The 14674-nt window shown below is 35.6% G+C and overlaps 3 protein-coding genes across 3 annotated transcripts; all 3 read left to right on the top strand.

Moving 5' to 3' along the window:
- Positions 1-293: 293 nt before the first annotated feature.
- Positions 294-1697, top strand: LOC113333590. Its single transcript, XM_026580013.1, has 2 exons — positions 294-1277; positions 1365-1697. The coding sequence occupies exons 1-2, from the start codon at positions 294-296 to the stop codon at positions 1695-1697; spliced, it is 1317 nt and encodes a 438-aa protein (XP_026435798.1).
- Positions 1698-1922: 225 nt separating this feature from the next.
- Positions 1923-4259, top strand: LOC113333589. Its single transcript, XM_026580012.1, has 2 exons — positions 1923-3419; positions 3936-4259. The coding sequence occupies exons 1-2, from the start codon at positions 1923-1925 to the stop codon at positions 4257-4259; spliced, it is 1821 nt and encodes a 606-aa protein (XP_026435797.1).
- A 222-nt stretch (positions 4260-4481) lies between these two features.
- On the top strand, positions 4482-5186 carry LOC113333588. Its single transcript, XM_026580011.1, has one exon. It carries the CDS (start codon positions 4482-4484, stop codon positions 5184-5186), a length of 705 nt encoding a protein of 234 aa, XP_026435796.1.
- Positions 5187-14674: the final 9488 nt, after the last annotated feature.

Genomic DNA, 14674 nt, shown 5'->3' with positions numbered 1-14674 from the left:
AAATCCATAATGATAGTTCTTTCAATAACTGGTGATACGTTATCAGAGATCATACTCTTGTCCATAATTTAGATCGCCACAAACATAGACTTGTTAGGTCTAGGGTGGGATTCTGAGTGATAAGTAAAAATATGTCTCATACTTACACTTGAAGAAGAAAATCTCAGTGAATTTTTTCTTCGCAAATTCTCGATCTAAGTGCTTCTCAGATAATCATTCAGGTAAAAATCTTGATTCCTCTTGTATTATTTTCAGTCTTAATGATTAAAGTTCATTAATTCAGGTGTTTCCTCATGGATTCGTGTCCTAAAACACCTGGTAATGAATCTAATCATTCAGATAATTTAGGTTTTAATGAGAATTTGAATTCTCAGAAGGTTCCATTTGTTGAACTGCCTGATGATTTATTTGAAGAAGGTTTAAATCCTTGGAAGTTTTCTTTAATAGGAAGATTATATTTACAACATATAAAATTTGTGGATGATGCTGTTATTTTGCGACAACAATGGAATCTAGTTGGAGATTGTAAACTTATCCCTTTGGGAAGAGGTTTCTTTGCTATTAAGTTAGATAATGAAACTGATCGAAGATTCATCAAATCGGGTCAATGGGAGGTCCTTAATCAAGTACTACAGATCAGGAATTGGGTTTCTAATTTTAGACCATCAAATCAGCGTACATCTAAAGCTCAAGTTTGGGTTCGTCTTCCTGGTTTGGGTTTAGAATTCTGGAAGGAAATGATTTTGTTCACTATTTATGAAGAGATTGGTACTCTTATCAAAATTGATTCTGCTACTGCTAAGTGTGAAGTTGGATATTATTCTAATGTATTGGTTGAGGTGTATTTTTCTCAACCAATTCCTAACAAAATATGGATTGGTACTAAATATGGAGGATTCTTTCAAAATATATCAATTCCTGTGATTCCAAAATATTGTCATCACTGCAAGATTATTGGACATCTAACAGCTGAATGTAGAAATGAGCAGAATAAAATTCAGGGTGAAAGCAGAACTTCATATCAGTCTAAAGCTAGTTCTGTAAAAGTTCCACATCTGCATAAAGTAAGTGCAGAAATTCCACATACTCCTTTTGATATTTGTGATAGATCAGAAGTTGAAAACTCTCCATCAAAGGTACAACCTAATACTTCTACTTCTACTTCAGTTCCACAACAGCAACCAGAAAGTGATTCTCTCATTACCAATATTTCCCCTATAATTACACAACATGCTAATAATACAATCAATACTAATTTAGTAGGAGGAAGATTTCATGTTTTAGAGTCTGGTGAAGATAAATAATAAGGAGAGATCATTAATGAGGATATCCCTGTTGAGTTAGTTCCACATCAATTACTCCAGATTGCTGCAGTCACTGAACTAGAGAACAGTGTAGTTAAATTCATAGATACTGGATCAGAAAAGGTCAGCTCAGAATCAGTTCCATTTACTACTTGGTCTCCAGTAGTTAAAACCTCAGCATGTGAGAAGAAAATTAATGCAGCTTCTAATAATAGCAATTCAGAAATTAATGCAGATGAGCAGCTTAGTTCCAAATGTCACAATGAAGTAGTCAAAAATATCATTCCAGGTAATAGTTCTGGTGAGAAGCTTATTAATCTTGTAGCACATAAATATAATTTTAGAAGAAATGTTGGCAATGGAGGTCCTAAAAACCTCCACACCAAACCATGAAAATCATCTTTTGGAACATAAGGGGCCTTAGAAGGATTAAGGCTCGACAGAAATCACATTCTTTAGTTAACCAATTCAATCCAACTCTTGTTTGGATTGCAGAACCAAAAATTAAGTGTTCTTCTTCTTTTTGTAGTAAACTAAATTTACCAGGAATGCAATATATGGTTACTCATAATGAGACTAATGATCATAAAAGTAATATTTGATAGAGTAGTGTTTAACATGAAGTGGTTACAGATTTTTAGTGATTGGGGGTATAAAGTGGGACTCAGAGTTGCTTCTGATCACTTTCCACTATTAGGTGGATGTGCAAGTGTTCCAAAACCAAAAAATGTACCTCTAAGATTTCAAAAAATATGGTTAGAACATTCTTCTTTCATGTCAGTAGTGCAAGACAGCTTGGCAATACAAATTCATGGTGATGCTCCCTATATTTTTATGCAAAAGCGTAAACATCTCAAACAAATTCTCAAGGATTGGAACTGGAGAGCCTTTGGTGATGTTAAGGTCAAGATTCAAGAAGCAGAAAAGAATTTCAAAGATAAAATGGAAATTTCAAATAAGAATCCTCATGATGAACAAGCCTTGCATGATTTAGTTACTGCTCAAAATGATCTCAACTCCAGAGAAACTCATTATAGCACTATGATGAAACAAAAATCCAGAGTAAAGTGGGTAATGGAGGGTTCAGCAAATACAAATTTCTTTCATTCAAATATTAAAATTAAACAAACAAGAAATGATATTTGTGAATTGGAGGATGAAAATGATAATTTAATCTCTGATCAAACAAAAATTGCTGACATTCTTGTTGATTTTTTTGAAAAAAGATTTCAAGAACAGGCTGTGGAAATTAGTGAAGATATTCTTGATGTCATTACAAACATTATTACTGAATCTGATCAATTTATGCTTGAAGTTACTCCTGAAGCAGATGAGATTAAAGTTGTAGTTTTTGCAATGGATGGTGATAATGCACCTGGCCCAGATAGTTCTTCAAGGATGTTCTACAAAGCTTGTTGGGAAATTATACAACATGACTTCATAAATGTTGTTCAATACTGCTGGAAAAGAAAGTATATACCCAAAGGTTTGAATTCTAAATTTTTGGTTATTTTACCTAAAGTGCAAGGTGCAAAAAAACCAAATCAATTTAGACCAATTAGTCTTAGCAATTTCAGCTATAAGGTATTCACCAAAATCATTTCACTTAGAATGGCAAGTCTTATGAATAAGCTAGTGTCTCCTCAACAAGTAGCATATATTAAGGGTATAAATATTCATGAGAAGATTTTTTTAGCCTCTGAGCTAGTAAATGAGATGAAGAAAAAAAGGAGAGGAGGCAACTTAAGTCTGAAACTTGATATCTCTGAAGCATATGACTCAGTGAGTTGGCTGTTTCTATTCAAAGTTCTTCAAAAATATGGATTTTTTGTGGCTTGGTGTGATTGGTTAAAAGTACTTCTCTCTTCTGCTAAAATATCTGTGATGGTTAATGGAGGACCAAATGGATTCTTTTCAATGAATAGAGGACTCAAGCAAGGGGATCCATTATCTCAAATTATATTTGTTCTCATGGAGGAGGTTCTAAGCAAAGGCTTAACAAAGATGGTGGAAACCAAAAAGATACAGTCAATGGTGATAAGAAAAGGTATTGCCCCTAAACACCTACTTTTTGCTGATGATATCTTTCTGTTCAGTAATGATTCAAAAAAAAGGGTAGAAAATCTCTTAAAACTGATTGAAGATTATTAAAGTTGCTCGGGACAAATCATTAACAAGAGCAAGAGTAAATGCTTTGTTGATGGATGCTCATTGATTAGAAAATCTCAGATATCAGATATGTTACACATGGAACTCACATCATTTCCAAATAAATAATTGGGAGTCATCATTCATCCAGGAAGAATTAAATCTACATCTGTGTGGTCTATGGTTGAAATGATGCAAGACTATCTTGTAGTTTGGAAATGCAAATTACTATCTTTTAATGACAAATTAATCTTAATTAAATATGTGCTCAGTAGCATTCCTATGTACAACACGACTATATACAGATGGCCCATTTCAATAACTAAGCAGTGTGAAAAAATTATGAGAAATGTTTTATGGTCTGGAGATGCAGAAATTAGAAAAACAAAAACCATTTCTTAAAGAAGAGTTTGTACTCCCTTCAATGAAGGTGGATTGGGCATTAGTATATTGTCTAATGTTAATAAAGCATTGTTAATGAAGATGATGTGGAAGCTGAAAACATCCAAAGAGGAATGGTCTCTGTTTTTTGCAGCTAAATTTCAAGATAAAAATGGGCAATGGACCTCACAATGGAAACTATCATCAGTTTGGCCTGGGTTTAAATGGGATTGGCAGTCTCTCAAGAATGATGTCAGATGGATTATTGGCAAAGGTGACAACATCTCAGTTTGGTTTGATACTTGGACTGGTGAAGGTCCACTAATTGACAGAATTGGTTTTACTGACCATGTCAAGAATAACTTTCAGATGAAAGTTAAGGATTTACTACAGAATAATGAATGGGTTATACCCATTGAATTATAAGGCTTTATTTCCATGCCCTTGCCAATAGTAAATGGCACCCTAGATGAGATCATTTGGAGTGGTGACATGAAGGGAAAATTTTCAACAGCTGCAGCAGTTAACAAAGTATGGCATAAATAACCAATCATTCATTGGCCTTCTCACATATGGAAATCCTTTTTGTACCCTGGTATATCAAGCAATATTTGGAAGATTCAACAAGAAGTCTATGTAGATGATCAAATGAAAGTTGCTCAAGGTTATTATATTGCTTCTATGTGCTCTGTTTGCAAGCAAAATCAAGATAGCATGCCTCACCTTCTATGGTCCTGCAACTTCAGCTTAAAAATTTGGAAGTGGTTAGGTAACATTTTCAACTTTCCTATTCCTGTTTCATTTGAAAACATCATACATTGTGCAAAAAACCATAGTCCCATAGTCAGAGAAATATGGACTACTGCAGCTTTCTGCATCATGAGAGAACTCTGGTTTCTTAAAAATAGGATTATGTTTGAAAATGTGCAACCAAATGAAAATGATTTCATAAGCAGAATTCTATACTTGGTTCACCTTGGTGGGTACATGATGAAAGGAAACAGATGGAGTCAAGACTATGACTCCCAAATTTTAAACTTCTTTCAATTGGGTCACATGAGTATTAAATTCACTGCTATTAAAGAGTGTATCTGGTTGAATCCACCTAAAGGATTTGTTCTGTTTTGCTGTGATGGAGCTGCAGCAGGAAATCCAGGGCTTGCAGATTTTGGCATAATAACAAGGGACCATGTTTGTGCTGTTCTTGGTACTATCTCAGGAGGTATAGGAGTTGCTTCAAACTATATTGCTGAGTCACTTGCAATCATTTGGGCTCTTGAGTGGTCTGTAAAAATGCAACATGATAATATTATTATTAGATCAGACTCAAAATCAGTGGTAGAAGATTTCTAGAAGGGGCAGATTCCATGGTGTTTTAAATCAAGATGGCTTAAAGCCACAACTCTTATATCCCAAATCTTTTATGAACATTATTATAGAGAAATCAATTTCTATGCTGGCAGTTTGGCTAATAAAGGAGTAACTCTACAAATGGGAGAATTTATTCATCACATTGGAAGACCAGCTCACTTAATACAAGTTGCGATGCCACACAGGAAATACTATATATTCTGTTAAAGTTTCCTTAAAGTGTTAGACTCTTTTCTTTTTGGTTGTTTTATTATTCCTCTTATCGTAACATCATTTTAGCTCCTTTATTTTAAATAAAAATGGTGATTTAGCAAAAAAAAAAAGACTTGTTAGGTCTAAGGTGTTTGCCTACTCTGATACCAATTAAAAATAAGAGGGTACCAAATATACCACCAACGTTTTTGTTCGGAAACCTGTAAGGACAAAACCTAATACAATTGCAAGTACACCAACTTAATGATCCTTGACAATATATGTATATAGAGTTTATATCTCTATCGATTCTCAGTCATTATGTATATAGACAAAGGAGTCCTTGAAACTGATTATTAAGAAGAGTACTTGGACGATCCCAAAAATCAATATCCAATATCAATCTAGTCGTATCTGAATAATCCAATAGGAATTCTGCCAAGTTATAAACTTGTTATCTATCTTTCAAGATATGAATTCTACAAGAAAAAAGTCTCGTAATCGATCATAATTAGATGGATGCATCTATTAAGATTGAATATGTACAAATTGCATAAATCCAATTATAAATAAAAATAATATATTGCGGAAAAGGGAAAACACAAGACACCTGAATTTTTGTTAACGAGCAAACCGCAACTGCAGAAAAACTTCGAAACCTCGTCCAGATTTGAATACCAAACTTTATTAAGCCGCTATAGACACTAGCCTACTAACAGACTTTGGACTGGAATTTGGTTGAGACTGAATCCACCCTCCAAGCGATTCAGTTACAGACGCGATCCTTACGTTTCTTGAACCTCGCAAGGCTTTACGTAGTTGATTCTCTTAGATGACGTCCTTTATAGCCTAAGAGTTGCTTCAACCTCAGTGAAGACTTTTGATACCAATCTTCCTCTAACATATAATCATATTTGATATCTCCTAAGATCAAATATCAAGGCTTTGGAATCTATTTGCAATAGACAAAGCTAGCAAGCCTCACAATCCGTAACACGTACACTCAGTTAGATGAGAAGCCTGGATCTTTTACCATCTCTTAAGAACAATCTTAAAATTATCACTTAAGAATAGTTTTCAGGTATCTATCTCGAGGAATCGCAAAGTCTGAGACGAAGAAAATTTTCTATTTCTATCCATCATGCCTAAAAGAGATTACGAGAACCTCCATAACAAAAAAACAAGATTAGGATACACAAACTATTAAGGTAAAGATATTCGGACCCGGATTCACGAATCCTTAAAGCGAAGTCTTTCGGTCATAAACATAATTATGTTTCTCAATGGAAACCTAGGATCATAGAGGACGACTCTAGATATCAACCAGGACACACAAAGTGTCAGGGATTGCTTAGAATTCAAGCTAAGATAACTTGAGAATCAAGCAAATACTTTCTCTGTTTAGATGAAACTATTATTAGGGTTTCAATTAAAACATGTGAGAATTAGCCTTGAAAATACAATGGAAGAATATACACATTGGTCTGATTACGGAACCGTGTACAATGATTGTTCTGTTTTTGCAAATATGCCTTTCGAACTATAAAAAAATTGATGTTCATTTAAACACCTAAGAGTTTAATCATGATGGGCACACATAAGTGTTTTAGTGATCGATGAAATCTTATAAGTGGTTATGAGAGTCACAGCAATGCTAAACATATTTAAAAAAATATTTTTTTGAGCATCTGTTAAATTATATTGGGACCGTTGGTGAAACGGTTCGTGAACCATAAGGCTAAACTTCACGAGTCAGGGAGCTACGGTTAGTGAACCGGGTTCACCAATCCTAATCGGCTCGAGAACTTAGATATATGCGCAAACTGGGATCTCCAACCATACACGGTTTGTGAATTCAGATGGACACAGTGCGTGAACTAGGTTCGCGAACCTTAAGCTTTTTATACCAACACCAAAAATTCAGTTCACCATGGTTCATGAATTGTTCTCAACTGAACTTGCGGTTTGCGAACTGGTTCGCCAACCTTCTCTGTATTTCTGAAATCAGATATCTATGGTTTGCAAACTGGTTCGTCAACCTTCCCTGTATTTTTGAAATCAGATATCTATGGATTAGAAATCATATACCTACTCTGAGCAGAAATATCAGAAGTTCATGAATTATCTCTTATAATGTTTGAAACATACCCAAAATATAAAATCACTTGCATGGGAAATTTTCAATGTATCCACAAATTAATTCTCGAACAAAGAATTGTTTTGAACTAATATTGTTAAGGAACTTTGAACATCTATGCTTGAATCATATTTCGAGATTTTTAACAAGGCAAGCTTGACTCAAATTTTCTTCTTTGTGAATCTACTAGAATTCATACGACACAGTCCCAAATGATAGAATGGTGAGATAGTGAATAAAATAAAATGATTCATTCTTCACATACCCGATAAAAAAAATTCTCCAAATATCTTCGTTGATACCAAATTCTAACCTAGTCCGAAACTCGGCATAGTAGACTAGAAATCAAGATATAGTTTTCATCATCTAACATTGACAACAAGCTTGAGATGGAAAAAATTATGGGCTCAACCGAGCATTTATCCAACAGTATCAGGTGAAGAAGTTGGATTTGATGGACCTGGTGAAAATTGTGAAGAATTTGGTGTTGAAGGAGAAGAATTCTATGGTGATATTTCAGGCACTTACTGATTAACTGCTAACACATCTGGATTATATTTGTTCGACACCTTTAATATATGATAACAACTTTCGAATTAGAATTTTTTTCAATTTTTTCGTTGCCAGTCTATACGACATTGTTTTTCCACAAAACCACTCTCCCAGCCTCTTCTGGCTTGCATTATCGCAGCAACATAAGAGGAAACTTCCATATTGATTGTAATGAAGCGTTGCGCCAACCCAGTCGCATCACGATCATTGATGTTCATTTTTTATTTTTGGTATTTGATAAATATGTTATCCACATGGCGTTACTATGTTGTTGTGAACCATAATTACGGCAAATGCATTCATCTTCAGAGACAGTAATTTTTAGACCCCGAACTGTGTCAATTTTTTTTTTACCTTTTCCTTGAGATTGAGATTGATAATCCATATTATAAGAAATTAAGAAATGTAGAGAAGGTGTGATTAATTTATCTTGTTTTAGATTAGAAGAATAGTTAGAGGTTGAGAAATTCTAGAGAGATTTAGAAATTATGGTGTGAGTTCAAATGATCTTTAAAATGAGTATTTATAGGGGGAATTTATGGATGTTGGATGAGGAACTACTGAGCGATGATCAAACAGATAAACGATTGAAATATTAGAGTTGGCAATGTCCATACCATTGAGCGGTGGAGTCCCAAACGCTCGCTAGAGACTCTGTCGCGTATACCTAAGTGGTATTTTTGATACTTAGGCACTTACGTTTGCCACTTTTACATACCCTTATCGGGTGCAAAAGTGGCAAACTATGTTGTTTGACATGTGCATAGGAATATGCCTTAGAAAATTATTTAAGATTAGATAGTTTTATTTTCCAACAAAACCTTAGGAAATGGTTGGTTCACTTGTAATGTTGTTACTTGTTTAGTTTTGTTCTTAGCATAACTAACAACGCCAATTAACCTAGTTTAGTTACTTGGATCTTGGTTTACTAGACTAGGGTGGAGTTCGGTTGAGATGGTGGAACTGGATTATCTATTCCAACAAGAAAATTATGATAAAGATTATGAAATGGTCCTGAATCTTGTTGTTTGCTTAATTGATTATGTAACAGTCTTTAATATTGTTGTTTGCTTAACTGAAAATGTACCAATCTTGAATTTTGTTATTTGTTTGGCAAATGCCATGTAACGATGCCGATCTTGAATCGGTCCTATTAATATAATTAGTATTTTTCGAAGGAAAAACATTAGGGAAGAAAGTACAGAAAGAGTATTAGACAGACTCACAAATAAAAATAACTCCTTAAAAACTTCAAAACCCTCGTGTTGGCAGGGTGAATCTATTTTGGGGAGTTTGGTGTGTCCCAAGTGGAACAATTTGTCTCGTGTTTCCCTTGCCTTAATTGTATTGAGTTGATAGATAGTTGTTGTTTGATGGACAATACATGTTGGCATATGAGTGGTGTTTGATACTTGTGTGCTGGTTGGCCCCCCGCTCTGCATGGAGAACGACAAGGCTGATTGCCTCCTATCGAGATAGCCACAACCAGGAACTCGTGAACCCATGATCCGGCTAGCGAGCTGGTTTAACATGTTCTCCTCATGAAAGCGCCAAAAATTAAATCAATATTGAAACCCATAAGATATAGCGGTCGACGTTACCCTCTTTGAGACGCGTCAAACTGAAAAAAGCGAGGTGAGTCGTCCTCTTTACTTATATCTTAGATTTCACCATGAGATGATCACAACATATGAACAAGAAAATCCCTGCTGGCTAGGGAGATGGATAACTCTCTTTTCCCATGCAGAAAAGGTAAAATCAGGACGCGTAAAATATCAAGGATTAGCTTAGCTTGCATAGGTTCTGTCTGTACAGCTTGTAGTCAGTTGCAAGAACTTGATGATGAGGAAGCTGAAGATAATAAACTAATCAACACTTTGATGCTAGTACATACGGGCCAAATACCTAGAGTTCCAGATCCACAAGAAGTATTCTCAAGAAGCTATACGTATCGAGGGAGGGAATTTTATCATCAGAAGCTGATGCATGATTATTTTCTTTCCAATTGTGTGTACTCTGATCGAGATTTCCAAGGTCGATTCAGCATGCCTCGGCATCTGGTGAAAAATATTATTAAAGAGCTTTGTCGAGTAGAACTTCAATTTCATTATCAGTTTGATGCACTAAATATTAGAGGTCATAGTCCTGAACAAAAAGTTGATTCGGCTTCAAGGATTCTAGGTTATGTCAGACCAGCGGATGCAAACGAGTTTCGTATGGGTAAAACAACTTCATTCACTTACCTTTCATTATTTTGTGATGATTAATCATTTTGGTCCAACATGTTTATTAAAATCGACCGAGGAAGATGTTAGACAAATATTGAGGGAGAATGAGTAAAGGGGATTCCTAAGAATGCTAGGTAGTCTTGAATGTATGCATCGGGTATGGAAGGGATGTCATGTTTAATTTACCGGTCAATGTAAGGGTCATTATCCTGAACCAACCGTTATCCTTGAAGCTGTCGCTTCTTATGATTATTGGATATGACACGCTTTTTTTTGGTCTTCCGGGTTCACAAAATGATATTAATGTTTTTCACAAGTCGCCTCTGTTTGAAGATCTGAAGTATGGAATTTGTCCCCAAGTTTGTTTCATGATCAACGACCATCAATACTCTAATGGGTATGATCTTGCGGATGATATCTACCCAAAATGGTCCACCTTGGTTCAATGTTACCGTCAGCCCCCTGCCGGTGCATTGGGAAATTCATACTGGCATTTTAATAATCGCCAAATGGCATTGAGGAAGGATGTGGAACACCCCTTTGGAATTTTGAAGAGAAAATTCGCTATCATTTATGGGCCATATCGTGGGTTGAGTTCTCGTGAAATGCAAAAGATAATATTAAAGTTTTGCATAAGTCGCCTCTGTTTGAAGATCTGATGTATGGAATTTGTCCCCAAGTATGTTTCATGATCAACGACTGATAAATTTTGATCTCTATACCTTGGTAGCTATTACTATAAAGGCGGAATTCAGAATAATAATAGACGAGAAACTTAGAAAACAGAAAAAAAAAATTAGTAATTCGAAGAAAAATATCTTCTCTAGATTATGAAAAAGAAAACAATTCCAATTCTCTCTTTGTTATGCTCATAATCTTCTATAAATAGTGGATTATCCTTAAACTGTTTGCTAAGCTTGTACAAGTATCGTTCCAAGCTTTTTCTAGGTTTTCTTCTGTATCTAGTATATGTCCTTAGCTATTAGACAAAGCCCTCTATTTATAGCCTTCATCGTACTCAGACGACCAAGGACTTGTATTAGGAATCTATTTCCTAAACTAAGAGTATTGCCTAAAACAAAACTCTTCCCTAACTAGGAATTCTGCCTAAACAAGGATTCCTTCCTAGAATAGGATTTTTCCCTCAACTTAGCTTGAGGTTAACTAAGTTCCCTAAAGGAGTATGAATACACCTGTATCATGGGTCCCCCTTTTATGAACTTGAACTCTTGTGAGAGTTAAAAATGAAGGTTAGGGAACTCGAGAGTCCCTTTTTCCTTGTTAAACCACTTGGCTTGCTGGGAACTTGACCTTTAATTTCCAATTAGAAAAGCTTCTTTCTCTCCTTGTCGTGTTTTGGTCACTCTTCCCTCCAATATGCAATCTTCCTTGAGTGGTTCCTCTCTATCAAACCCTAAGTCTTCTACTCGTAGTAAGATCATCTTGTCATCTCCATCATTATCTAGTAATGGTGGTTCAAATATCTTCAACCTTTCTAGGTTGTCTTCTTGTTTTTTGGTTATGGTTTCTAAAAAAACTCTACTCGGTTTCTCCATAAGAGAACGGGTCACGAGGATAATGAACTTTGTACTAGCATTCACCAAACGTTTAGCCTGAGTGGATGTAATCAAGATCGCTCCATCAAGAGGAGAGTCTATAGATCGTATAACAAAAGCTTTCCCATCTTTGGTAAAGGTATACTTCTAGTCTCTCCTATCTAACAAGTACAACCTGACAAAGATCTAATGGAACCACATCGCATGTAACCTCATCAATGTATGACTCATCAAAAGAAAACTTGAACATACACTGCTCTGCAACCTGTAGCCCACCTTCCTTTTGAAGCCACCCTAAAGGATAAGGTTTTTTAATGTCTTCAAATCCAACTTCTATACCAAAGAATGTGAAAGTAAATTCTTCTGAATTCCCGGAACAATAACAACATCTATAAGTGTTGTCTTAACATGCATCTTAACTGTGAAGAGTCGTTCCCTAAGGTCGTCTTTTAAATGTCCTTATTTTTCTCCTGCCATAAGAGAGAGCTTTGAGTTGGGTTCAGTTAGTCCTTGGAATTCTATTGGAGCTTGTGCGACTAGTGTTTCCATCATGGCTTCTCTCTTCTACAACCCTTTTGGTTTTAGATTAGGATACTTCATCCAACACTTGTCGACAACATGTCTTGTTTGTTTGTAATGAGTGAAAATCAAACCTTATTTGTCTTTAGATTTCCTATCCTCTTTGATCCTTTCATCTCGTTTAGCGATGAAACCTCCAGACTTCCCCTTGGTGTTTCCCTCAATATCAGATTTCTTAAGACTGACTTCACTGGCATTAGCTTTTATGCTTGCTTCAGAGATAGTATCTACCGAAAACATCTTCAACTCCTTCCTTATATACTCATGGAACCCGGAGATATACTTCATATAGATATCATAATCTTCCAAGTCTAAATCCAAAACCATAGCTTGATTATGAAATTCCGAAATTTTATCTTGCACGGTTTGGTTGTAGGTCTTCTTCAAGTTGTACCACTTGAACCATCTCTCCTCAAGGTAGCCAACCGGATAAAACTGTTTCCTTACAACTGCCTTGAATCTTTTCCACGATAATACTCCCTTACATAGGTTTTTTCTTTGATAAGCTTTCCACCAGGTTAGAGCATGCTTTTGGAGCTTCAGTGCCGCGAAAGCAATCTTTTCCTTTGAACCATATTCAAAGAAATAAAAATACATCTCTAGACGTTCAACCCAATCATCCAATTTTTCTACATCGACACTCCCATCGTAAAGTAGGATATCAACATGAAAATCAATTTTTAGATTCTTACCATGAGGTTTAGTTGATGTATGACTTATAAGAAACTCACTTTTCTTCTTTTCTTCATCCTCTTCTTCTTCTTTTTTTTCTTCCGAATCGTCTTATATCGAATCATCTTTTTCGGAAGCTTCAGGTGAAGGTGTAATATTTTTCTTCGTCTCAGGATTGGGTGTATGAGAACGAATACATTCACTCAGTTCCTTAATGGTAACTTGAATTAGCTTCATGCCTATTTGCAGCGTAGCCACCTTTTCTTCCATAGTTTGTGGTTCTCTTTCCTTATGTTCGTCATCTGACATCGTCATCCTTGATCCCCTTGTTTTCTTAACGTCTTCTAGCTTCTCGAGTACCACACCAAGCTTTATGTAGAGAGATCTAGTGAAAACCATAAACCACAAGGATTTACCCTAAAAACTAACCTTGCTCGTGATGCCAACTTGATACTTTTTGATCTCTATACCTTGGTAGCTATTACTATAAAGGCGGAATTCATAATAATAATAAACGAGAAACTTATAAAACAGAACACAAGTAGTAATTCGAAGAAAAATATCTTCTCTAGATTATGAACAAGAAAACAATTACAATTCTCTCTTTTTTATGGTCACAATCTTCTCTAAACAGTGGATTGTCCTTAAACTGTTTGCTAAGCTTGTACAAGTATTGTTCCAAGCTTTTTCAAGCTTTTCTTTTGTATCTAGTATATTTCCTTAGCTATTAGCCAAAGCTCTCTATTTATAGCCTTCATCGTACTGAGCCGACCAAGGACTTCTATTAGGAATCTATTTCCTAAACTAAAAGCATTTCCTAAAACAAAACTCTTCCCTACCTAGGAATTCTGCCTAAACAAGGATTCCTACCTAGAATAGGATTATGCCTAGGGATGCACAAAACCGACTCAACCCACCAACCCAACCCGCACCCGTCTGAAATTACCCGTACCCGACCCAACCCATCTAGAAGCGGGTCGATTATGGGTCACAACATCAAAACCCATCGTACGGTGGGTCGACTGTGGGTGACAGCTTCCCTCACCCGACCCAACCCATCCACCCTCCAAAATATTTCTAAATTAATTCTAACCCTTAGATTACCTATCCTAGATGAACCATAACCGCTGAAGTAATGATATATAATACCCTAACCCTAATCATCACTAACTTCTCTTCAGTTCCCTTCAGCGACAGCCTCTTCTCTCCCTCTCAGACTTAGTTTTTTTTTCACTTTCTCTTCGCTTTGTAAATCAAATCACAGCATCACCAACAACCATCAATCAACATCGTCACAAGTATAGTTACAAACCAACAACCGAAGGTGAGACTAGGAATCATTGTAATTACTAATTAGGGTTTTGTTTCCTAAGATTGATTTTGGGTTGGATTATTTCGACTGGGTTCTTAATTCTTATTTCAATTTTGTTTCTTCTTCGCAGCAAGCTGTAATACTATATTACCATCAACTGAAGTCGCAGTATATGAAGTAGAAACTGCAAAGAGAATATGTCTGTAACTGTAATGTAATGTTAATTATATTTTATGGTGGGT

This window comes from Papaver somniferum, unplaced genomic scaffold (assembly GCF_003573695.1).
Source record: "Papaver somniferum cultivar HN1 unplaced genomic scaffold, ASM357369v1 unplaced-scaffold_133, whole genome shotgun sequence".
In the NCBI taxonomy this organism is placed as follows: Eukaryota; Viridiplantae; Streptophyta; class Magnoliopsida; order Ranunculales; family Papaveraceae; genus Papaver; species Papaver somniferum.
This window is presented reverse-complemented; position numbering and strand designations above follow the sequence as displayed.